Consider the following 26,211-nt stretch of genomic DNA (forward strand, 5'->3'; position numbering starts at 1 on the left):
CCAAAGATGGCCAGCTGGAGGAAAAATAAGTGTACTTAAAAAAAAAAAAAAAAAAAAAAAAAAAGGCAGCAAGTTAAACTAATAGCTGATTTCTGATACAGTGGTTAACTACTTGTTCTAAAGGCCAGAGAATGTGGGGTCAGGAGTTCCCGTCGTGGCTCAGTGGTTAATGAATCCAACTAGGAACCAAAATCCCTGGCCTCGCTCAGTGGGTTAAGGATCTGGCATTGCCGTGAGCTGTGGTGTAGGTCACAGACGCGGCTCGGATCCAGCGTTGCTGTGGCTCTGGCGTAGGCCTGCAGCTACAGCTCCGATTCAACCCCTAGCCTAGGAACCTCCACATGCCCATGGGTGCAGCCCTAGAAAAGACAAAAAAAAGAAAAAAAAAAAAGAATTTGGGATCAATCCAAGCCCTCGAGTTTACATGTTGTGAGACCCTGGGTAAGTTGCGTCTTTCCAAAGCCTCAGTTGCCTTTTCTGCAAAACAGAGAAAATATAAGTACCTAGCCCAGTGAGCGGTCGAGAGGCACGCATTAATTGTTTCATAAATATTAGTATTATCAGGACTATTAGTGGTTTTATTACTCTAGGGCAAATTGCTTAGTTCAATTCCCTCACCTATAAAAGAGGGAGCGGGTAAAGTTGTTCTTAAGTCTTCCAGGTCCAGTTTATCAGAAATAAACTGAAATCTGTATGTGATTAGCTTTTCCCATCTATCCTCATTGGGCCAGCAGTTCTTAGCCTGGAGCCCATGGATGGGCTTTCATGGGGATCCCTGAGCCCTCTGAAATTGAGTACAAGTGCATACACTTATCTGAGACACAGCTTTTGGAATCCCCATCTCAGAATGGATTTAAAGTCACTGCCTTTGGGACTATACAAATCAAATCTATTCAGTCGTTGACATGCTAGAACTTAATCGATATAAAGACCTGAATTTTTCCCAGGTTAAATATTCCAAATTCCTCCTACCCAATTTTTTACATTGAATGGCTTCTCTTCTGAAAAAAAGAAGGGTAAATAAAATTGATAACCTTCTTGATTATGTAAATAAAATGCATATATTTTATCTGAATGGTAGAGAGATAAAAATACCACGACCTATTTTAACAACTACTTTTATAAATCTGACTTACAACTTTGGCTCATCTCATAAACCATATTTAAAATAGTTTATTAAATATTTATGTTAGTTTTTTTTGTTTTTTTTGTTTGTTTGTTTGTTTTTTGTCTTTTTTGCTATTTCTTGGGCCGCTCCTGCGGCACATGGAGGTTCCCAGGCTAAGGGTCTAATGGGAGCTGTAGCCGCTGGCCTACGCCAGAGCCACAGCAACGCGGGATCCGAGCCGCATCTGTGACTTACACCGCAGCTCACAGCAACGCCGGATTGTCAACCCACTGAGCAAGGGCAGGGATCGAACCCGCAACCTCCTGTTTCCTAGTCGGATTCGTTAACCACTGCGCCATGACAGGAACTCCTATGTTAGTTTTAAAATGGTTTATAAAAATAGATTCCCTTAGTTTGAGGTTAATTTTTATTTATTTCTGTATTTAAGTAAAAAATTTTTTGGCAGTGCCCACAGCATGTGGTGATAATCGAATCTATCTAAAATAAGGAATTATAAAAATTAATTTTTAAAGCTCATCCTCTTCACCAACCCCCTTGGATGGCAAAGATCTTTTAAAATAGCATAATTTACCCTATGATTCTAATAGTGCTTTGCTACCCAGTGATGGCAACACAAACCAATAAGGTTTACTTGTGGGGTTTCCTAGCTCTTCCTGTGTTGGAATTTATTAATAACTTCTAGATGACCTGCAGTCTATACTCACCATCAATAATAGTCATATTTCTAGATGTTGACATAGTGGCTTTTGAACTTCTGCTTGGAGTAGAAGTCTCCAGACCAGTGCCTGTTGTTAGAATAAAGAGCAGTCAATATATAATCCGACCAGCAGCAAAGGTTTTTTGTTTTAACAACACCAAAATGAAACCCCAATAAAGTTAAATCAAAACATAGTTTGTGTGTAAAATGCCAAAGATATATAAAAGAAGAAACATCTAGGGTCTGATCAACTGATCAATTTGATCAATTTCAGTGACCACACTTAGATCACATTTGGTTCACATTGACCCCATTAAAATTTAAGGAAAAATTTTATAAATGTAAGGATAGCGAAAACAATTATCACTAGAAGATGGAGCTTTCTCTCCCTGGAGATTTTTAACTAAAGTACTATCCATTTTACCAGCCTAAAATTCCTATGGATAAATATTTAATAAAAATCATTTTTAGATATTCCTAGGGGTGGATTTTTATCCAGGAAGTCACTGGATGACTATATTGTTTGGACTATTCGATGATAGTAACACAATGATGGCGGCGTTCCCATGGTGGCGCAGTGGATTAAAGATCCGGCTTCCTTTTTACAGCGGTGCAGATTCGATCCCTGGCTGGGCACAGTGGATTAAGGATCCAGGATTGCTCCAGCTCCAGCTTGGATTTGACCCCTTAGCTCAGAACTTCCATATGCTATGGATGTGGCCAAAAATAAAAAAAAAAAAACTAAACACAATAGCAATTAATGTTAATGACTGCTTTAAGAAATCCACTTGTTTGGGGGCAGTTTTCTTTTTAAACAAATTTTAAAAAGCCACTTTATACGAATGTGGGCATTTGTGTTTTATGACACTAACAAAAATAGCAATTTTTGTGATCTGGAGTTTTCGTCCTGCCGTCAGTGGGCATTAGCGAGCCATGTTCCTTAAGTGTTTGCCTCGCTATTACTTTGTACATATGAGAGTACATATGTGTATTAAATGTACCTAATATGTGAGAAACAGTGAAATTCTTTAAAAAAAAATACGTGTTAAGAACTCCAGGTGCCTGTGGCCATTCAAGTAAAATGTACAAGTCAGAATATTAAAGACTGACTCTCTGCATTATAGAGACACATTTTTAGAGGGCTGTGCAACAGTTCGGACACGGAGCATATAACTCTGACTCTGCCACACCCCTGCCAGCTGTGAAGGTGGAAGGAAGACTGCAGTCGGGGCGAACCTCTTCCTCTCTGAGACGCTCCTCTCGACACCAAGCTCTGCCCTCTTCCTCCTCTCCGGCCTCTTCCTCGGCCTCTTCCTCTGCTGGCCGCTGCTGTGATGCTGTCATCAGAGTCATTGGCCGTCTGTTCTGCCATATCGATGCTCATGAGGTCTTCAGCGCTAAAGGCAGAAGCGGCGTCCTCTTCCTGGGACCTGAGGGCTCTGGCTCTGTTCATGGCCTGAGAGGGACGACAAGAGGAGGACAGTGCACGTCAGGAGACAGCGCAGCCTCCCGAGTCACTCAGCTGGTCACTCGGATGAACACGTCGTGTGGTTGAACTGTCTGAACGATTACATTTTTCACTACTCATGCTATCAAAATGTAAAATAGGGGCATTCCTGTTGTGGCTCAGTGGGTTAAGGACCCAACACTGTCCCTGTGAGGACGCAGGTTCAATCCTTGGCTCGCTGGGTGGTTAAGGATCCGGTGTGGCCACAAGCTGCAGCGGAGGTTGCAGACGCAGCCTGGATCTGGTGCTGCCGTGGCTGTGTGTAGGCTGCAGCTGCAGCTCCAATAATGTGACCCCTGGTCTAGGAACTTTCATATGCCTTGGATATGGCTATAAAAAGGGAAAAAAAAAATGTGGTATAGGAGAAGCCCTCTCCCCTATCAATCAAATTCTGTGCCTATAATTTGTCGGATCAATTTACAATACTGACACTACCTGTAAAAGGAGACCTTTGGAAAAGGTACACTGAAAACGATAAAATTTCACAGAATCAAAAGTTTCAGAACTGGGAGGAATGTTGGCAGTAACGCCATTTGTAAGAGATCATCATCATTTGAGCTACTTTGTACAACGGGCTCTTGATAAATAACGAGAAAAAACTTAAGAAAAACAGCTCTTACCTCTGGGTGGTGAACTTTCAGGGTGCTTTTGTTTTCTTCATTATTCTTAAATATTACAAATTTGCTATAATATATGTTTTCTAAAATAGTACTTTTATAATCAGAAAAACATAAGCAGTAATCGCGTGAAAACAAATGGTAAAAAGAATTAATAGAGCAAAGCAAATGAAAGCCTGGAAGACTAAAAGCCTTAGGACCATGGTTTTAATTTGATAAACTTTAATTTAATAAGAAACTGTCTAGAAAAGATAAGCTTGAGACTTAGTGAAATATCCTAACTCTGAAATGAATACAGATTTTCTGATTAAAAATAAGAGCAATACTGCCCTGACCTCTTCTTTTAAGCCAATCAAAATGTAGCAAGGAGGAGTTCCCATCACGGCAGAAGCAAATCTGATTAGTATCCGTGAGGACCTGGGTTCGACCCCTGGCCTTGCACAGTGGGTTAAGAATACAGCGTTGCCGTGAACTGTGGTGTAGGTCGCAGGGGCAGCTCGGATCCCACGTTGCTGTGGCTGTGGCGTAGGCTGGCAGCTGTAGCTCCAATTGGACCCCTAGACAGGGAACCTCCGTATGCTGTGGGTGGGGCCCTAAAAAGACAAAAATAAAAAAATAAAATAAATAAAGGTATAACAACAAGAAAAAAGGAACAAGGATAACAAAGCCCAAACACCATATATCTTCAATAAAATGAGAAAACAGCTCTACCTCTGAAATACAAAACCTATGAAGAAGAGTTGATGGGCAGAGGGAACATCTGGCAGGGCTTGAGGGGGAGGGGTACGTGCTTCAGCCAGTGCCCAGAGCTCCAAAAGTGGTCCACCCATCCCAGAAGGCCATGACGACAGCCTCTGTCCTTGGAATGACAAGCTCGGAGTCTAAGAACAGGAAGCTAGAGGATTTCTAGGCTCTCTGGGGCGCCACAACATAGGCGAGGCAATGAGAACAAAGCAGGCGGGGCAGAGGTAGGAGTAAAGTGGGAGGTGGGAGGTAATCAGTGTCACGGTGAGGAACTTAGTAGCTAAAGAGAAAGAACAGCGAAATGACTACAAAAAGGGCCCAACCTGGCACCACAGCTCAAAAAGAAAAAAAATTTCAGGGAATTTCACCCAAAAAATATGAAGAAAAAAACAGAAAAAGATGTCAATTCATCCTTCTTGTCCCAGAAGTATGGTCAAATCCTCATAATTTTCAAATTCCGTATTTGGAAAATCACCGACTCACCATAATTTATTTGTAACCCCCAAAACAATACTCCTGATACTTTTGGGGTCATTCACGGACATGTGCAGAGCAGTCATAATTCTGAATCACCTGACACATACAGTCCCAGGTGAGGTCACACAACACAACACTGAGTCTTCTACCATCAGCTTTCACACTTTTAAACAAGTGTCCTGGAAGTTTCTGTTGTGGCTCAATGGTAATGAATCCAACCAGTATCCATGAGGACACAGGTTCAATCCCTGCCTCGCTCAGTGGGTTAAGTATCCAGCATTGCTGTGAGAGGTGGTGTAGGTCACAGACAGGGCTCAGATCCCGTGTTGCTGTGGCTATGGTGTAGGCTGGTGGCTGCAGCTCCAAATTTACCCCTAACCTGGGAACTTCCACATGCCACAGGTATGGCCCTAAAAAGACAAAAAGAAAGAGAGAAAAGAAAAATATCAATCAACTCTAAACAGTAAAAAAAAAAAAAAAAAAAAAAAAAAAAATTATTATACTTTCTAATCACAATGCAATGAAATTAGAAATTAATTTAAAAATTCCTGATTCCAAACTACAAAACAAAAATTGTAGACTATCTAGAAAATAAAAGTAAAAAATATCGCATAACAGAACATATGAAACAAAGAAATGAATGGTTAAATTAAAGCAAAGAAATGAGGATGGAGGGAGAAAAGAAGACCTAAGGAAAATAAACAGGAGTTCCCGTTGTGGCACATTGGAAAGGAATGTGACTAGGAACCATGAGGTTGTGTGTTCCATCCCTGGCCTCGTTCAGTGGTGTAGGTTGCAGATGAGGCTCAGATCTGGCATTGCTGTGACTGTGGCATAGGCCAGTGGTTACAGCTCTGATTAGACCCCTAGCCTGGGAACCTCCATATGCTGCAAGTGCAGTCCTAAAAAGGACAAAAGACAAAAAAAAAAAAAAAAAAGAGAGAGAGAGAGAAAATTAAACAAATTATGACAAAACACTGCTCATTTTTAAGTAATTTGGAAAATAAATTAACTAAACTGAGCCAAGAAAAGATAAACAGTCTCAGCAGACTAATTAACAAAGAAAACTCTGAGAAAATTGTTAAAAGAACTAGGTTCCTGGAAAGGGCAACCAGAAAGTTTCATGGGTAAATTCTACCAAATCTTCAAAGAACAGATGATTCCGTGGTTATTTCAATAGTACTAGAACATAAAGAAAGCAAGCCTCGAATTTCTTTTTATAAAGCCAGCATAACATGGTACTGAAAACTGACAAAGGACAGCATGCACCAGAGGAAAATTACAGTATCTTACCTACGAATATCAAAGCAAACAAAGGGAATCCAAGCTCACATGGAGAGACCAGTACACCCACTACCAGGAGGTTCACAAAGGGATACCAAGGATGAGTCAGTAATAGGATATGAAATAATATAATTCACCATATTAACAGAACAGAGGAGGAAAATTCCTGCATGTTTATCTTCACAGATGGGAAAAGGCTCTTAATTCACTGCCCACTCTGGATTGAAACAAACAAAAAACCTTTCATCTTGTACATGACAAAAACCCTTGCTCTGCTACACAAATGCACACACAGTGTGCACACGCTTTAACCTGAGTGCTCTCATAAATCAGAGAAAGACAAACGCCTGAGCCAAAAACTATTCTGTGCAAAAAATATGACCAAGTGACTCATATAAAGATAACTTATACGAGTTACTCAGCTCACTAGTGATAAAAGCAGTATAAATGAAAAACCACAGTAAGGAGTAATTTCTCACCATTATTTCTACTACATCGAAAGACGCAGTAATACATCATGATGGTAAAAATGCAGGGAAATAGTCACTCCTAAATACTAATCGGTCAGCACGTAAACTGGGGTAACATATTTGGAGAGATACAGCAGAATCTAGCAAAACATAAAACGCATATGCCTTTTTATGATTATCACTTCCCTTTTTTCTTTTTCTTTTTACAGCTGCACCTACAGCCTATGGAAGTTCCCAGGCTGGGGGTCGAACTGTAGCTGCAGCTGAGGCCTATGCCACAGCCACAGCCACACCTGGATCCGAGCTGCAACTGCCAGAATGCAGGGTCCTTAACCCAAAGAGTGAGGCCAGGGATCAAACCCACATCCTCACTGACACGATGTCAGGTTCTTAACCCACTGAGCCACAATGGGAACTCCAACAACGATTATTTCTTAGACTGAATTACCATCATTGCTAAATTTCATACTTTCCCTTTGTCTAAATACTCTGTCTTCACTTTAGCATCCCAAACATTGTATGCAAATATTTTAACTCTATCTTTTCTGTGTAACAGACTGTGGAATTTACTGATATCTTGGAATTACACTACTTCTAAGAATTTATCTCATGAGGGCTAGGCCTACAGCCAATAGCCACGCAATGTTTCCACATATTTTTTTGTGAGATTTAAAGACATACTACCCTGGTATTACATTTTTTTTTTCATTGTGGTAAAATATACACAACATAAAAATTTACCATTTTAACCATTTTTAAGTATATATTTCGGTGGCACTAATACATTCGCACTGTTGTACAATCACTGCCATTATCCATCGCTGCACCTTTTTTATAATCCCACACTGAAATTCTATATCCATTAAACAATAACCCTTCATCCTTAACCCCCAACCCAATCCCTTGGTAATCACTTTTCTACAGTGTATGAATTTGACTACTCTCGGTATCCTGTATCACAGAATCATAGAGCATTCTCCTTTTGTGCCTGGCTTACTTCACTTAGTACGTTTTTCAAGATTTGGGGTTTTAATTTAAAAATTTTTATTATAGTTGATTTACCATATTCAGCAATCAAGGTTTCTTTTTTTTCTTTCTTTCTTTTTTTTAAGGGTTGCGCCTGCAGTATATGGAAGTTCCCAGGCTAGGGGTTGAACTGGAGCTGTAGCTGCAGGCTTACACCAGAGCCACAGCCTCACCAGATCTGAGCCACATCTGCCACCTACACTGCAGCTCATAGAAATGGTGGATCCTTAACCCACTGATCGAGGGATCGAACCCGAATCCTCATGGATACTGGTCAGGTTTGTTGCCACTGAGCCATAGCAGGAACTCCTCAAGGTTTATCCATGCTATAGTATGCATCAGAACTTCATTCCTTTTAAGACTAAATAAGACTCCACTGGGTGTATACACCACATTTTGTTTATCCATTCATCTTTGAAGAGATGCTAGATTGTTACCATCTGTCAGCTGCTACAAATAATGTTATGAACATTGGTGCTTAAATGGAACAAATATCTGTTCAGTGCCGCGGGAGGGGCCCAAGAAATAGCAACAACAACAACAACAAAACAACAACAAAAAACACAAGACCAAAAAAAAAAAAAAAAAAAAAAATATCTGTTCAAGTCCCTGCTTTCAATTCTTTCTGGTAAATACAGAGAAGCGAAATTGCTAGATCACATGGCAATATCATGTTAAATTTTTTTTTTTTTTTTTGCTTTTTAGGGCTGCTCCCGCGGCATGTGGAGGTTCCCAGGCTAGGGGTTGAATCAGAGCTGTAGCGGCTGGCCTACGCCTCAGCCACAGCAATGCCAGATTCGAGCTACATCTGCACCACAGCTCGAGGCAATGACAGATCCTTAACCCACTGAGCGAGGCCAGGGATCAAACCCACAACCTCATGGTTCCTAGTCAGATTTGCTTTGGCTGCGCCACAATGGGAACTCCCACGTTTAATTTTTTGAGAATTATACTGTTTTCCATAGTAACTTTTATATTCCCACCAGCAATGTGCAAGGGTTCCAATTTCTGCATATTTCTTGCCAATAAGAATACTAATACTCTCTAATTTTTGGACAATAGCTATCCAAAGATGTATGGCATGGTAGCCTGTGGTTCTAATCAAAATTTTGATTAGCATTTCCTAATGATTTTGTGACATTGAGCATCTTTACATGTGCTTTTTGTTTACATATCTTCTTTAGAGAAATATCTATTTAAGTCCTTTGTCCTTTTTTTTTTTTTTTTTTTTTTTGTCTTTTTGCCATTTCTTGGTCCGCTCCCGTGGCATATCGAGGTTCCCAGGCTAGGGGTCAAATCGGAGCTGTAGCCACTGGCCTACACCAGAGCCACAGCAATGTGGGATACAAGCCGCATCTGCAAACTACACCACAGCTCATGGCAACGCCGGATCGTTAACCCACTGAGCAAGGCCAAGGATCGAACCCACAACCTTATGGTTCCTAGTCGGATTCGTTAACCACTGCGCCACGACGGGAACTCCAGTCCTTTGTCCATTTTTAAATTAGGTTGTTTTATTGTTGAATTTTAGGAGCTCTTTACATATTCTGGTTATTAATCCTCTATCATATATATGATTTGCAAATATTTTCTCCCATCCCATTTGTTGCCGTTTTACTCTCTTAAGAGCACTTGGTATTATAGTTTAAAAGAGGATATCAATCCTGCCTCAATTCAGAGAGAACATAAGAAAGAAATCAGAGGCCAGTTCAATTATGAAGTATGGATCAGACTAAGAGTAATTTTTCCATTTTTAAGGGAGTATACGAGTTCCTACTGTGGTGCAGTGGGTTAGGAATTCAACTGCAGTGGCTTGGGTCAGTTTGGAGGTCTGGGTTTGATCGCTGGCCCAGTGCAGTTAGTTAAAGGACCCGGTGTTGCTCTAACTGCAGCACAGGTCACAAGCTGTGGCTCAGATTCAGTCCCTGCCCTGGGAACTTCCATAAGCCGAGGTGAAGCCATAAAAATTAATTAATTAATTAAAGGACTATTTTTTTAAAAAGAATATGTGACAGATGCCATATATGATCTGCACAATCTAAAATCCTTACTGTTTGGCCTTTTATTTAAATATGAACTTATAATTAAGAAAGTACTTGAGGAGTTCCCATTGTGGCTCAGCAGGTTACTAATTCGACTAGTATCCATGAGGCTGCAGTGGGTTAATGATCTGGTGTTGCTGTGAGCTGTGGGTTAGGTTGCAGATGTGGCTTGGATCCCACATTGCTGTGGCTGTGGTGTAAGGTGGCAGCTGTAGCTCCAATTCAACCCCTAGCCTGGGAACTTCCATATGCCACAGGTGTGGCCCTAAAAAATGATAATAAATAAATAAATATATTTATAATAATTATAAAATAATACATTTATATTTTTATTTATTATTTCATTTATAATTTATTATGCTTTATAAATAATTTATTTTATAATAAATATAAGTTAAATTAATATATTTTATTATATTTATATTTTATTATATATTATATTATATTATTAATATATTATTTTAAGCAATATATTATATTATTATTAAAATATTTGTATCTTTTTAAAAAATGGGGCTCCAATTAATTCTCTTTATTTTTGTAGAGAAAATAGTGGCGGCACAATACTGTAAATCAAGTATAATTTTTAAAAAAGCAAAAAAAGGGAGTTCTCTTGTGGCACAGCAGGTTAAGGATCAGCAGTGTCACTGTAGTGGCTCAGGTCACTGCTGTGGCAAAGGTTTGATACCTGGCCTGGGAACTTCCACATGCCATGGATGTGGGTTAAAAAAAAAAAAAAGAAAACTAAGAAAAAGAAAATAGTGGGACTTGTAAAAGTAAATTCGAGGGATGTTTCAAATGCTTCAACTATTTCTAATTCACTATCTGTTGGCTACAGTTCTGAAATATTTAGGGACCGAAAATGGATTAGCAGGACAGTTGCACTAAATCAGTGAGGACGAAACTCTAGGTCACAGGATTTTCTTTCTGCATATGTCTGTCTCACCTACTAAATTAAGACTCTCTGGAGTTCCTGTTGTGGCGCAAGAGTTAACGAATCCGACTAGGAACCATGAGGTTGCGGGTTCGGTCCCTGCCCTTGCTCAGTGGGTTAACGATCCGGCGTTGCCGTGAGCTGTGGTGTAGGTTGTAGATGCGGCTCGGATCCCGCATTGCTGTGGCTCCGGCGTAGGCCAGTGGCTGTGGCTCTGATTCGACCCCTAGCCTGGGAACCTCCATATGCTGAGGGAGCGGCCCAAAGAAATAGCAAAAAGACAAAAAAAAAAAAAAAAAAAAAAAGACTCTAATGGACACAGACCATACCTTTTTCATATTTACATTCCTAATAAAAAGCTGAATGGCTATGCATAACAGGTACTACACAAAATGCTGAACGAAAGCAATCAAGTCAAAAGCCCCAAAGTAAATAACTGAAAAAATAATTTTGAAATTCTAGGGGCAATCATAAATCAATAAGGACAATGAGAAAATAGGAAAATATATGTCAATCATAAATTCTCCCAGTACCGGAGAGAGGCCTGAAGTTTAAATTAACAGGGATAATCTCAAATTCCTAATCTGCAAAGAGACAGAGAGGACAGGGAGGATGGAGAGCAAGCTAATTTCAACATCTGAGAAAGGCCAGCGGACACCATGGATTTACCTATGACGACATTGCCAACCAAAGCACTAAAATTTCTTCCTGTTTGCTCAGTAGGGTAGAATTTTATCTTATACAGATAAGATGTTGAGAGCAATTGGGTATTATTTTGATTGAGAGCTGTTTTTGTAACAGATTAGTGTCCTTTCCCCAAACCCTGCCGCCCCCCACCCGCAAATACACAAACGCTCAACAAGAGCAAAAGGAAAAAAGAGACTATCAGCAAGCAGAATATTTGCAGATTTGACTGAAATAAGCCAAAGGCAGCTGATCACAGCCAACTCCTGCTCCGTTCTACCCACCAAACCTGGGTCCTGGGGACTGACTACTCCGAATAAACCTACTAGTTTCTCTGATTTAACGAAATGGCACATAAGCAAAGGAATTTACAGAAAAATTACCTCTTGAACTTCATCATCTTCCTCGTTAGTATTCTTCTGCCTGCTTTCTCTGAAACGACGTACCTGGATTACAATGAGTAAATCACAAACGTGTTAGAAACGTGTCTGTTGTGTAAATACACACCTGATTAACAGATGCTTTCCATTACAACATCGGACTTGGAAATTCAAGTATCGTTTCATTCCACAAAAGGTTTAAGAAGTCATATATTCCCAGGGACTTACATTAAAATTTCAGAAATGTACTCTAAAAAAAATGGCCCCAAGCAAAGTCATATTACCTGCTGCCAAAATATTCCACGTCACTGAAAAACAGCCTGTCAGACTGCAGAGGGAAAAATTCTAATGTGCTATGGGTATTATACATCAGTAAAATAGTTTTAAAAATCTCCCTTTTAGGAAGTTTAAATTATTTATCACATTGCTCAAATCATTCTTGGGCACCGGGCTGCAAGTCATCCAGGAGACTCTCTGAAATGGTACCGAGTGGGTGGGCCCTTGAAGATCCATTCGGTCAACAGTCAACTACCAAATATTTGCTGTTTGCCAACCCTGGGCCTTGTAACATGAAGATACAAGTTTCATTTTTACTTCACTTTTACAGAACTACATTTTCCTACTCATAAAGCTCTTACAGTTATGTAGCTAGAGATAAGCTCCTTTTTTGTGTGTGTGTCCTTTTGCCATTTCTTAGGCCACTCCCTTGGCATATGGAGGTTCCCAGGCTAGGGGTCCAATCGGAGCTGTAGCCACCAGCCTACACCAGAGCCACAGCAACGTGGGATCTGAGCTGCATCTGCAACCTACACCACAGCTCACGGCAACGCTGGATCCTTAACCCACTGAGCAAGACCAGGGATCAAACCTGCAACCTCATGGTTCCTAGTCGGGTTTGTTAACCACTGCACCACAATGGGAACTCCAGCTCCTTTTAAAAATAATTTACTCAGCACATCTCTCTCTCTCTCTCTCACTCACACACACACACACACACACACACACACTCTCTCTCTCTCAAAAGTCATGATGACGTCACTCCACGTAGGGATGGTTCCGTTTTTGGTGGAGATTTTCTTGGGCAGAGAAGTCTTTTTATTTATTTATTTTTAAGCAGCTTAGGTTCACAGCAAAATTGAAAGGAAGGTACAGAGATTTCCCATATCCTTCTGTCCCACACAGGAGTGTGCATAGCCTCCCCCATTAATATCAATATTCACCCCCGCCCCAGAACTGGCACATTTGTTATAACTGATGAACTCACACTGAGACTTTCCATTACAACATCGGTCTCAAACGCCACAGTTTACCTTAAGGTTCACTTGTGGTATTGGAGAGTCTATGAGTTTTGACAAATATATAGTGACATGTATCCAACATTATAATTTCAGAGAGTAAATGTCGCTGTCCTAAAAAAAAATCCCCCTATGAATCTACCTATTCATCTTCTCACCCCATCCCTGCCCAACTTCTAAAACCACTATCTTTTTACTGTCTACAGTTTTGCCTTTTCCAGAATGTTAAACAGTCAGAATCATACATGACGTTTTTTTCAAACTGACTTCTTTCACTTAGTAATATGCATTTAGGTTTCTTTCATGTCTTTTAATGGCCTGATAGCTCATTTCTTTTGAGCACAGAATAATATTCCCTTGTCTGGATGTTTCACACTTTTCTTCACCTATTGAAGACATCTTGGTTATTTCCAAGTTTTGGCAGTTATGAATAGAGCTGTTATAAACATCATGTGCAGGTTTTTGTTTAGACTTAAGTTTTCAACTCCTTTGGGCAGATAAGATAATGCTGAAAGAGTATGTTTCCTTTTATAAGAAACTGCCAAATGGTCTCCCAAAGTGGCTACACCACTCTGCACTCCCACCAGCAGTGTGAGAGTTCCCATTGTGCCCCATCCTCACCAGCATTTGGTGTGGTCAGTGTTCTGGAATGTTGCCATTCTGACAGGTGTGTGGTGGCATATTTCATTGTTTTAATTTGCATTTCCCTAATGACATGTGGTAAGGAGCATCTTTTAATACACTTATTTGCTAACTGCTTATCTTCCTTGGTGAGGTGTCTGTTAAGGTCTTTGCCCATTTTTAAATTGGATTTTTAATTTTTTATACTGCTTAGTTTTAAAAGTGCTTTGTATTATTTTGGATAACAGCCCATCAGATGCATCTTTTTTTCAAGTTTTATTGAAGTATAGTTCATTTACAATGTTGTGATAATCTCTGCTGTACAACAAAGTTATACATATATGCACACATCCCCAGTCTGTGACTTATCTTCTCGTTCTCTTTATGCTACACAAAATTTTAATTAATTAAAAATTATTTAATTACCAGCTTATCAATTATTTATTTCATCAATTTATTTTATGGCCACACCCATAGCATATGGAAGTTCCTGGGCCAGGGACTGAATCTGAGCCACAGCTATAACCTATGTCACAACTGATGCAATGCTTGATCCTTTAACGCACTGTGCCAGGCCAGGGATTGAACCCGTGTCTCCACAGCAACCTACTGCAGTCGGATTCTTAACCCACTGTGCCACAGTGGGAACTTCTCATGAATTTTTAAAAACTGAAGGTATACATGCATACATACACACATACATACATATATATATATGTTCTTTTTCAGATTCAGGTATTACAAGATATTGAATATAGTTCCCTGTGCCATAGTTGGTCTTTGTTGTTTAATCTATTTTATACATAGTAGTGTGTTTATGTTAAATCCCAAATTCCTAATTTATTCCTCTTCCCCCCTTTCCCCTTTGGTAGCTGTAAGTTTGCTTTCTATGTCTGTGAGCCTACTTCTACTTTGTAAACATCTTCATTTGTATTGTTTTTAAGATTTTGCATGTAAGTGATGTCTTCCTCTCACTTCACTTAGTATAATAATCTCTAAGTGCGACAATTCACTTAGAAGGATAATCTTTAGGTCTATCCATGTTGTTGCAAAAGGCATGATTCCATTCTTTTTATGGCTGAGTAATATTCCATTGGATATACATATATATATACATATACATATATATATATATATATACACCACACCTTTATCCATTCATCTGTTGATGGACATTTAGATTGTTTCCATGTCTTGGCTACTGTGAACAGTGTTATGAACACTGGGGTACATGCATCTTTCCGCGTTAGAGTTGTCCTGTTTTCCATGAACTGTGCTTTTGATGTCATACCTCAAAAGCCATCACCATACACAAGGTCATCTAGGTTTTCTCCTATGTTATCTCCCAGGAGCTTTACAGTTTCGCATTTTGACATTCAGGGGAGATGGTCATGTTTTATTTATGGCACTTATCTGAGAGATCCACCCACTAAAAATTTATGAACCTAAAATATTCAGAGTCACAGAGTGACTGGTTTTATTTTTTTGTAACAATGACTTAAAAATATGGAACGCTTCACGAATTTGTGTGTCATCCTTGTGCAGGGGCCATGCTAATCTTCTCTGTATAGTTTCAATTTTAGTACATGTGCCGCCGAAGTGAGCACAAGTGAGTGGTTTTAGAGTATGGATTTGCCTGCCTTCCCTGTGAAAGTACTTAGTATTGAATATTACTGGTTGTACATTAGTTGACACCATAAGACTTTGAAAGGACCATGTTAAATAACTAAAATCACAAAAAATAAAAGCCAAGGGGAATGAGTTTTAAAAATAATGTTGTTTACAGAGTTCCCATTGTGGCTCAGCAGGTTAACCTGACAGAGTCTCTATGAGGATGCGGGTTTGATCCCTGGCCTCACTCAGTGAGTTAAGGATCCAATGTTGCCACAAGGTGCGGCATAGGCTGCAGATGCGGCTGAAATCTGGTGCTGCTGTGGCTGCCGCATGGGCTTCAGCTGCAGTTACAATTGACCCCTAGCCTGGGAACTTCCATATGCCATATGCCACAAGTGTGGCCGTAAAAAGAATAAAAAATATTGCTTTATTCTCCAGCTCAGGGGGAATTTAGAAAATTAGGAAATGATCCCTATAATCTCACTACCTGAACATAAGCACTGATAATGTAGGGAATATTTTCTCATTCTTTGCACAGACACACACACACATAAAATAAAACTAATAGAGGTCACATTGCGTATAGTTTTACATCTTTGGAATTCTCTTCCCACTCAACACTGAAACTACTTTTCCATGGTCCTCAAAAGAGTACATTTTAAGAGCTGCATAGTATTCTAGAGTGTGCATGGGCCAATATTTATCTTCCAAAACACTTCCAACTTTTCCCCACTGCAGCTAACACTGAGACAAATTACTCCACATACAAATGTTTCATTACTGTCTTAGGAAAATTCCCCAGGGCTGACTTAAAGAGAAAATTCAGCCTCTTGAGGTACAGTGCCAAAACGCTTTCAGAGCTGCTCTTCAAATTCAATATCCCTGCTAGCAGGGTGCTAAATATCTTTCTCAAATTGTTACCACATTGACAAATAAAAAATACATTTAATTCTAGTTTCTCTCATTATCCTAAGTTAAATACCACTTTCCTAGGCTTATTAGCTATTTATATTTCTTTTGTGAACCACCTATTAAGGTCCTCAGTTCATTATTCTATTGAAATGTTTAGAATTCTTAGGATTCATAAGAACCCTTTATATTAAGACTATTAACCTTTTATTCTGCCCATATATGAATATTTTCTTCACAGCAATACCTTATAATTTTGTTTTCTGACAATTTGACATGCAAATATTTAAAAATTTGGTGTAGTCAAATCTAAAGAGCTTTTCTTTTCTTACGCTTAAAGAAATTGCATTTTCTAGTTGAAATTCAAAATCTCAAACAAAACTAAAAAATTGAAATAAGCAGAAATTTCCCCCTACAAGGTTCATTTTAAGCATATTCATGATGATCTTCAAGAGAAGACACTATCTATGGGGAACAAAACTATCATTTTTTTAAGATATTTATTTTTTTATTATAGTTGATTTACAATGTTCTGTTAATTTCTGTGGTACAGCAAACTGATACACACACACACACACACACACATACATACACACATTCTTTTTCTCACATTACCCTCTATTGTGTTTTTTTGCTTTTGTCTTTTGTCAGGACCTCACCTGTGGCATGTGGAGGTTCCCAGGCTAGGGGTCTAATAGGAGCTGTAGCTGGGGGTTCCTAGGCTAGGGGTCTAATCGGAGCTGTAGCCACTGCCCGTCTGCAACCTACACCACAGCTCACGGCAATGCTGGATCTTTAACCCACTGAGTGAGGCCAGGGATCGAACCAGCAACCTCATGGTTCCTAGTCGGATTCCTTTCCCCTGCACCACGAAGGGAACTCCTATCCTCTATCATGTTTCTCCACAAGTGACTAAAGTGACTACATATAGTTCCCTGTGCTATACAGAAGGATCTCATTGCTTATCCACTCCAAATGCAATAGTTTGCATCTACTAATTCCAAACTCCCAGTCCATCAAAACTAATGTTTACTGGACTTCCTGTTGTGGCACAGCGGAAACAAATCTGACTAGGAACCATGAGGTTGCAGGTTCGATCCCTGGCCTCGATCGGTGGGTTAAGGATCCAGTGTTGTCGAGGTGTAGGTCGCAGATGCGGCTCAGATCTGGCATTCCTATGGCTCTGGTGTAGGCTGGCAGCTGTAGTTCTGATTAGACCGCTAGCCTGGGTGCATATGCCACGGGTGCAGCCCTAAAAAGCAAAAAAAAAACAAAAAAACAAAAAAAAAACCCAACTAACGTTTATTGGGTATCAACCATATTTAATCCTCTATTATAGAAGATTAGACATTTTATAATTGAATACTCATTTTACAATCTCAATTTTATAAATGGAGAAACTAAACAAATCAGAGTAGTTAATTAGCGATTTATGAAAAAAAAACAAACAAGCCTCAGAGCTACTCTTAAAGAGAGACTGTGTAACTATTAGATTTTCCACCCCAAGTTAGTCACTCACCTCTTCATCGATTTTATCTTCCAGGGCATCAATATGACGTTCCTTAAGAAATCGCTGTGTTTTTTCCAACTGATATTTCACTAATTCCTGTATGGCATCTTTTTCTTCCTTGTCTACAAATTCTTGTACTGCTTTACCCATTCCCCTTTCTGTTAGAAGCGAGAGCTGCACATTCTGTAAGAGACACATACATCAACTGCATGCAAGAAACAGTATTCTTTACCAAGGAATTCTGTACGAGCAAGGAAAGTTACAGATAATGTTGCCAGGGAAAAAGACAAAAACTTCACCTGGTTATTGGAGGGAAAACAAAGCGAAGCAAAACAAAACAGTGGACAGTTAAGTAAGCCTGCTGACAAATATTCAGGGCTAGGAAAGCAAAGTAAAAACTAGAAATAGGAGTAGAGTTACAAGACTGAAAATGCAGAGGCCTCAGTGGCTGGGCGTGTGTTTGGAAATGGCAGTGAAGGACTAAAAGACTAACTCAGAATAACGGTGGGAGGCAGAATTAGGGCCCCCTAAAGATGTCCCCATCCTCATCTCTGGGACCTGACTGTGTTACACGGCCAAGGAGAATTAAGGCGATAGATGGAATTAACCTTGCTCATCAGCTGGCTAGAAAATTGGGAGATTGTCAGGGACTATAATCCAGGTAGGTCCCGTGTAATCACAAGCATCCTAGAAAATAGAAGAGGGGAGAGAGAAGAAGGGAGTCAGAGAGAAACACCTGGGGAAAGACAGCCAGACAGATACAACGCTGCTTGCTTTGAAGAAAGAAGGGGACCTTGAGCCAAGAAACCTGAGCATCTCCAGAAGCAGGAAAAGATAAGGAAATGGATTCTCCCCTAGAGCCCTGCCAATAGCTCAATTTCAGTCCAGGGAGACTAGTGTCAGATTTCTGACCTATAAACTCTAAAGCAATAAATCTGCATTGTTTTAAAGCACTAAATAAGCTTATGGAAACTTGTTTCAGCAGTATAGGAAGCTAATACAAACAGAGGGTCTCCAAGCGGCACATACGCATGACAGTAAGCAAAGCTTCACCATCCAAGGAGCTATATTAACAAAGTAATTCTGAAATTACATCCAGATGCAAGAAAATTAAATCCTGAATTCAGACTTAGAGATTAAAGAGGATAACAGCATCAACAAGGACAGATAAGATAATAACAATATTAATAACTAACGTTGATTAAACACTTACTTTGCATGATGTGTAATAATATAAAGGAATGTAATTATCACCCTACCTCATGGAAACATTTTGAGGATTCCTTTTGTTTAAACTATCAAATCCAAAATGAAAATCTGTTATTATAGGGCAGCCATTATTCAAATTGTGAACTGTAATGAAGAAATTACCTTCTCTGCAGTTTGAAAATATTGCTTGACAAGGTCTTCTACCCTGAGAGTTGTTCCTTCTGAAGGTTTTGGGATGAACTTCCCCAGGTTGATCTCTTCTCCTAGAAAAAAGGAAGTCCATGAAAAAAAAAAAAAAAATAGCAGCTTCTACTTTAACGTTAAAGGGTCCAAACCCCTTGCAAGTTGCTGTAAATGAAGGAACTCGGGCCAAACTTTATCAACTGTCAGCGTGCTCAAGGTAGTAAATTTTGAGGCAAAAAAATGGCATTTTTGCTAATATTGAGAGGCGTTTCCCCAAAGTCTGTATTTCTTATCCTAATCTCCAAGGAGTATGCCTCTCAGAGCTGGTCTTTCTGGGTGGTCCCCAGACCTCTGAGAGCCCCTCTTACCAGTTCGGGGAGCTCAAGGTCAAAAGTACTTTCACAACAATACTACGAGGTGAGGTGCCTTTTCCACTGTATTGACATTTGCACTGATGATCCAAAAGCAAACGCGACTCAACTACCCCTGCCTTGAGATGGATCAAGGCAGTGGCTCTGAGCTCTACAAACAGTCATCACCTTATACTCACAGCTCAAAACAAAGCCAGTTTCACTTGAGAATGTCCTTGATGAAACAGTAAAAAGTACTAATTTAATTAACTTGGCTTTTAGGCATACTTTTTATTCTGTGACAAATGGGAAGTATACTTAAAGCAACTTTGCTGCATTCCTAAGCAGAAGTGTTGTCTCAAACAGCAGATAAAGAATAAAAAGAGTTACTAGGTAAGACATTCAAAAGCATAGGGGCCAGTATGTGCTCTGCTCATAACCTTTGTCAGGGAAATGAATGCTATCTAGCAGGTGTGCAATCTGGTATGGAAAATACAAGGACAAAAATGATAGGATGCTGCCCATAAGAACAAATGATGACTGGGAGTTCCAGTCGTGGCTCAGCTGAAACAAATCTGACTAGCATCCCTAAGGATGCAGGTTCAATCTCTGGCCTAGCTCAGTGGGTTAAGGATCTGGCGTTGCCATAAGCTGTGGTGTAGGCTGACAGCTGCAGCTCAGATTTGACCCCTAGCCTGGGAACCTCCATATGCCACGGGTGCAGCCGTAAAAAGACAAAAAAAAAAAAAAAAAAAAGAACAAATGATGACAATACAAGGTGTTTAGTGCTACAACAGAGGTAAGAACAGAAAATATGACACACAGAAGAAATAAATGATTTCTTCTCAAAATAATGTGAAAATAATGTGCAGATAGCAAACACAGTGACCATTTGACTCAGGACTTTTAAACAATCTCTAGAGTGTGTGTGTAGTTACTTGGCAGCATGTTTAAAAAATCTATGTCTGCAGAGAAAGCTCCCCATTTCTTTATTGCCAGACTCAGGTGTAGATACCTGCTACCTAAGAGATCTAATTATTCCAACTATCAGTTTATTTGTCTAAGATATTAGAAAGAATCATACTAAAACATTTTCAATTATTTTATACTTTTATTAGAGATTGATTTATGTAAAGCCTACAAAAGTATTTTTATTTATTTATTTATTTTTTTGGCTGTATGCATGGCATGTGGAAGTTCCTGGGCCAGGGCTGAACTCATGCCACAGCAGTGACAACACCAAATACTTAATTTGCTGTGTGACCAGGGAACTCCTAAAGGCAATTTTTAATTTGTAAAAGTAACTAGCTTACCCATGTTTTCCTTTTGTTCTTTATGCCTGAAGAAGTGGATAATATCTTTTGGATTAGCTACTCGATCCACAAATTTTTGGCTAAAGCGAAGAACACTGAAAGGTTCAAAACCTCCACTATAGTCCACCTGGAAATAAGAATACAGATGACCAATTTCAGTATTTATATGTATGTGTAATATTTAAGTTAATATGTTAAATGTTCCACAATTAAGTTTAAAGATCATGATAATATATCATTTATTCTACTGAGAAGATAAAGTTTCAAAGATTTATGCTTATGCAAAAATTTATTTGATGCAATCAAGATGCGGTTAAAAATTCCTCCAGCGTCAGAATGAGCCCATCCTCCCATGATACGCTAACAGTCTAGGTACCAGGAACATTATCTGAAAAGGTGAAATTTCTAAAACAACTTTTAAATTTTTAAAACAGAAGGAGAAGTTCCCACTGTAGCACAATGGCATTGGTGGCATCTTGGGAATGCTGGGACATAGGTTCAATCCCCAGCCTGGCACAGTGGGTTAAGGATCCAGGGTTGCCACAGCTGTGGCTTAGGTTCAGCTTCATCTAAGATCTGTTCCCTGGCCCAGGAGCTCCACAGGCTGGCGGCAGCCAAAAAAGAAAAAATAGCTAACTAACTAACTAACTAACTAGCTAAAACAGAAAGAAATTCTCCACCGAAATAAAATGCTGGCCCTAAAGGCGTTTGTTAACTGTCTACTATGCTTTCACACTAGACCAAATCAAATGCTAGGAAAATCCATGTAGGAAAAGAAGCAAGTCTGTGAGCTTTGAGAAATGATTACCTTCAAAACACAGTACTGCCACCCCTTGGTATATGCATGGAATTGGTGCCAAAATCCCTGAGACCAACTTCTGCGGATGTCCAAGTTCCTTACGTAAAACGCATAACAGAGCCAGCCCTCCACATCTGCAGGTGCAGGCCTATAGATACAGTGGGCCAACGGCTTCTGGGCCAACCATTTCTTTTTTTTTTTTTTTTTTTGCTTTTTTTGCTTTTTTTTTTTAAGGGTCACACCTGTGGCATATAAAAGTTCCCGGGCTAGGGGTCCGATCGGAGCTGTAGCTGCACACAGCCATAGCAACACCAGATCCAAGCCATGCCGGCAACCTATACCACAGCTCACGGCAACATTGGAGCCTTAACCCACTGAGTGAGGCCAGGGATCGAACCCGCGTCCTCATGGATCCTAGTCAGGTTCATAACCTGCTGAACCACAACAGGAACTCCCCAACTGTTCCTATTTCAAGCTAACAGTGCTCTCAAGGCAGCCTCTGTCTGAAGGAGTACGGAGTGGTCCCAAGCCCTTCACAAAGAAGAACGCGATATTGCTTTCAAGAGATGTGACCATTTCCCTAAACAAGCTGTTCTCAAAGCAGCCTCTGGGAATGAGCACTGCACCACATCACCACCCTATTCAGACAGCTGCTAACCTCCACCCCACTCACATGCTTCAGCACACTGAGCACTAGTGAGATTTCTGTTCGCACATCTGCTACCTGTTTATTACATCTCCCCTATAAGCCTCATCTATTTTACCATCAGTGTATCCTCTGCTCGCAGAAAAAAAAAGATACTCAACAGATATTCATTCACTGAATTAATGAATCAATGAGGGTCCTCTAGTCAATACAATGTACTTTTTGAATATTATTTACGTGAAAATATTTGTTCTTTTGTTTCACCAATGAATGAATAACTTATTGTGTTTAGGAAAAAGAATGTCAACTTTCTATCGAAGTCTATTTGGTTCCAATGGTATCAGGTAGACACAGATGAGAAACAGGGAATCTTCTGCCCTGATAAAGGGAACTATGTGGTTGCCCCATAACAACCATGTTTGTATTACCCAGAACATTCTACAGCTGCTGTGTTCTGAAACAGAAAATGTCAAATGCTCGGGCTATTGGGTCTCCTCCAAACTCTTCAGATATTTTTAACAACTGCATTCCAGCCAAGCTTTACTTATAACTTTCTCTTCCTAAGAGTCACAAAACTCATTCACTAAGCAAACAATGTGTGGGTGCTCTGCTCCAGGCCAGGGGAGCAACCACAGATGAAACAGCATCTTGGATGTAAAGAAACTCACAAGCTGACTGGGATGATAAACCATGTAAATGAGTAACTGCAAACAAAATGTGACTGGGGCTGAAAGAGCTGTGTACAAAATAGACTGAAGACACGAAGGAAGAAGCATCGACTCTGAGGGGAGGGCAAGAAAGGCTTCTTTTACCCAAATAGACAATTCTCCAAAGGAGACATACAGATGGTCAGCAGGCACATGAAAAAATGTTCAACATCACTTATCATTAGAGAAATGCAAATCGAAGCTACAGTGAGGTACCATTTCACACCAGTCAGAATGGCCATCATTAATAAATCTACATATAACAAATGCTGGAGAGGGTGTGGAGAAAAGGGAACCCTTGTACCCTGCTGGTGGGAATGTAAAATGGTACAACCACGACAGAAAACAGTATGGAGGTTCCTCAGAAAACTAATTACAGAACTATCATGTGATCTAGCAATCCCACACCTGGGCATATATCTGGACAAAACTATCACTCGAAAAGATGCATGCACCCTTACGTTCATTGCAGCATAGCTCACAATACCCAAGACATGGAAACAACCTCAATGTCCACGGACAAATGAATAGATTAAGAAGATGTGGTACATATATACATACAATGGAATACTACTCAGCCATTAAAAAAGAACAAAACAATGCCATTTGCAGCAACATGGATGCATCTAGAGATTCTCATACTAAGTGAAGTAAGTCAGAAAGAGGAGGACAAACACCATTTGATATCACTTATACCTGGAATCTAAAATGTGCACAAATGAACTTACCTACAGAACAGAAACAAACTCACAGACAGAGAGAACAGATCTGTGGTTGCCAAGGGGAAGGGGGAGGGAGTGGGAGGGCCTGAGAGTTTGGGGTTAGTAGATATAAACTATTATGCTTAGAATGGATAAGTAATGAGGTCCTACTGTACAGTGCAGGGAACTATGTCCAATCTCCTGGGATAGAACATGATGGAAGATAGTGTGAGAAAAAGGATGTGCATATATATGTGTGTGTGTGTGTGTGTGTGTGTGTATATATATGAATGTATGTATGACTGCTTTGCTTTGCTGTACAGCAGAAATTGACACAACACTGTAAATCAACTACACTTTAATTAAAAAAAAATTTTTTTAAAACAAGAACGGCTTCCTTTGAAGAGCAGATGCTTTAAGTAGGTGTTCAAGGAGAGAAGTACATTCCATGGAGCAGGATCAGCGTGAACAAAAGAGTGAAATAAACTCCACTGGGCCCAGGGAACAGCAACGTTTAGTCTAATATAACTGGTGTTTAGGAGGGGTTAGCAGAAAATGGGGTAGAAGCAAAGACATGGGTTTGAACCATGTCATGTAAAGCCACTGAACGCCACCAAGAGTTTAGACTTATTCCTGTCTGTGCAAGGTGAGATTGTTATGTCATTTTCAGCAGTAAAGGCATGCAAGATTGGCTCTTACAAAGATGATTGTGGCATTAACGTGGCGAGGCTAAAAGTGGGGGAAGAAGGAAACTGAAGGCGAGTCAGGGAGGCAGCTGCAGCTATAGGCCAGGTAAGAGATAATCAGGGTGCAGCTACAGCAACAACAAGGGGACTGGGGGTGGGGGGGTGGGGGCAGGTTACCTAATTCATTTAGCTCTTGTAAATCTATGAAGGACAAACCAAGGGACAAGAGATCCAGTGGCTCAAGGTCATATAGCTAATGGCAAAGCCAGACTGAATCCCAGGCAGTGCGGCCTTAGACTGTACTCACTGTCTCACACTCCATATCCCAGGGCCTCTCTGACTGTAACGAGCATATAACTCTCTTGAGAATCTTGTTGAAATGCAATTCAGTGGGTTTGATGTGGGGTCTAAGATTCTGCATTTTTAAGAATCTCCCAGGTGATACCAATGCTGCTGGTTGGAGGCCCGCACCCCTTGTGCTCCAGGCTTTAGAAGGACTCTTGGACCTCAGCAAGGAGATTTAAGCTGGAGGTAAAAATTTGGAAGTTGTCATTCTACGGGTGGTTATTAAAGCCATATGCCCTGACTAAAAAGAAGACAATGAGATGGGAGGGGACAAATGTAACTTGTAGAAGAGAATGCCTAAGAGTGATGCAACACGATGAAACAAATCTATTGGATTTGACAATTGAAGGTCATTTTTCCACCTGAGATGGTGGGTCAGAGAGCCACGATTATGGTGAATTGAGGAAGAGAATGTTCGATGAGCAGTACATAGGCTATGCATTCTAAAGAGTTCGGAAGAAAATTAGAAAGGGTAGGAGCTAAGAGCAAGGCACAGGGACCAAAAAAAAAAAAAAAAAAGCTGCTGTTATCTGTTTGTATATATCATGGTGGAAAAGTTAAGCAGGTTTAGAGGCACAGTAAACACCTAAAAATTTCTTGGAATTTTTTAATTCTAATAGGTTTTAAGCATTTGCTATGTCAGGAACTATTCTGAGATCTTTGGCTATATTAGTTAGCAGGATTCACAAAGCCCCATGCTTCTGTAGAGCTGAAAGTTTTGTAGCTAAGGACAAACAATAATCAAAATAAATAAATTGTATATAGCTGTTTAGGAGGATGGGTTGTGAGGAAAAAAAGAAAAAAGAAAAGAAAAAGAGAAGGGGGAGTTCCTGTCGTGGCTCAGTGGTAAGGAACCCGACTAGTATCCATAAGGACTCAAGTTCGATCCCTGGCCCTGCTCAGTGGGTTAAGGATCCCGCATTGCCACGAAATGTGGTGTAGGTCGCAGACGCAGCTTGGATCCCGAGTTGCTGTGGCTGTGGCGTAGGCCAGCAGCTGTGGCTCTGATTCAACCCCTAGCCTGGGAATTTCCATATGCCATGGTGTGCCCTAAAAAGACAAAGAGAAAGAGAGAGAGAGAGAAGAGTAAGTGAAATCAGGAGTGTTGGAGAGAGGGCCTGGGGCACTGTGATCTTAATTAGGCTGGGGCTCACTGAGGTGACATCAAAGCAGAGCTGGAGGAGGTGAGAGTGTGTCTGATCCAGTGGAGGGACTGCAAGGAGGCCTGCAGGGGAGGGAGTAGTAAACAGTGAAGTCAGACAGCTCGGCCAGCCTATCAAACACAACAGACTATCTAGAAAAAGACAAAGAAAAAAAAAATCTAACTTATCA

At 40.1% G+C, this 26,211-nt stretch overlaps 1 protein-coding gene and 1 non-coding gene across 5 annotated transcripts in view; both read right to left on the reverse strand.

Moving 5' to 3' along the window:
* MRE11 (MRE11 homolog, double strand break repair nuclease) overlaps nucleotides 1–26,211 on the reverse strand; it is a 62,153-nt gene that overhangs the window by 15,116 nt on the left and 20,826 nt on the right. For 2 of the 4 annotated variants that reach the window (XM_003129788.6, XM_084975731.1), the window contains exons 11-16: nucleotides 20,996–21,122; nucleotides 19,312–19,412; nucleotides 17,950–18,123; nucleotides 11,995–12,057; nucleotides 3,063–3,282; nucleotides 1,834–1,914 (exon numbers count right to left, since the gene is read on the reverse strand). In XM_003129788.6, coding sequence (XP_003129836.3) covers nucleotides 1,834–1,914; nucleotides 3,063–3,282; nucleotides 11,995–12,057; nucleotides 17,950–18,123; nucleotides 19,312–19,412; nucleotides 20,996–21,122 — 766 coding nt within the window. Of the gene's footprint in view, nucleotides 1–1,833; nucleotides 1,915–3,062; nucleotides 3,283–7,966; nucleotides 9,237–11,176; nucleotides 12,058–17,949; nucleotides 18,124–19,311; nucleotides 19,413–20,995; nucleotides 21,123–26,211 lie in introns of those variants that run through there. The other 2 variants (XR_014815015.1, XR_014815016.1) reach the window with 2 other exon arrangements.
* LOC146399807 (U6 spliceosomal RNA) lies at nucleotides 15,408–15,514 on the reverse strand. Its single transcript, XR_014816960.1, has one exon. It is a non-coding gene; the product is annotated as a U6 spliceosomal RNA (small nuclear RNA).

The sequence above is a fragment of the Sus scrofa genome, chromosome 9 (assembly GCF_054392235.1).
Source record: "Sus scrofa isolate SSC_HxYL_T2T_F1_AM1 chromosome 9, Sscrofa_HxYL_maternal_Yorkshire_Landrace_v2.0, whole genome shotgun sequence".
Lineage (NCBI taxonomy): Eukaryota > Metazoa > Chordata > Mammalia > Artiodactyla > Suidae > Sus > Sus scrofa.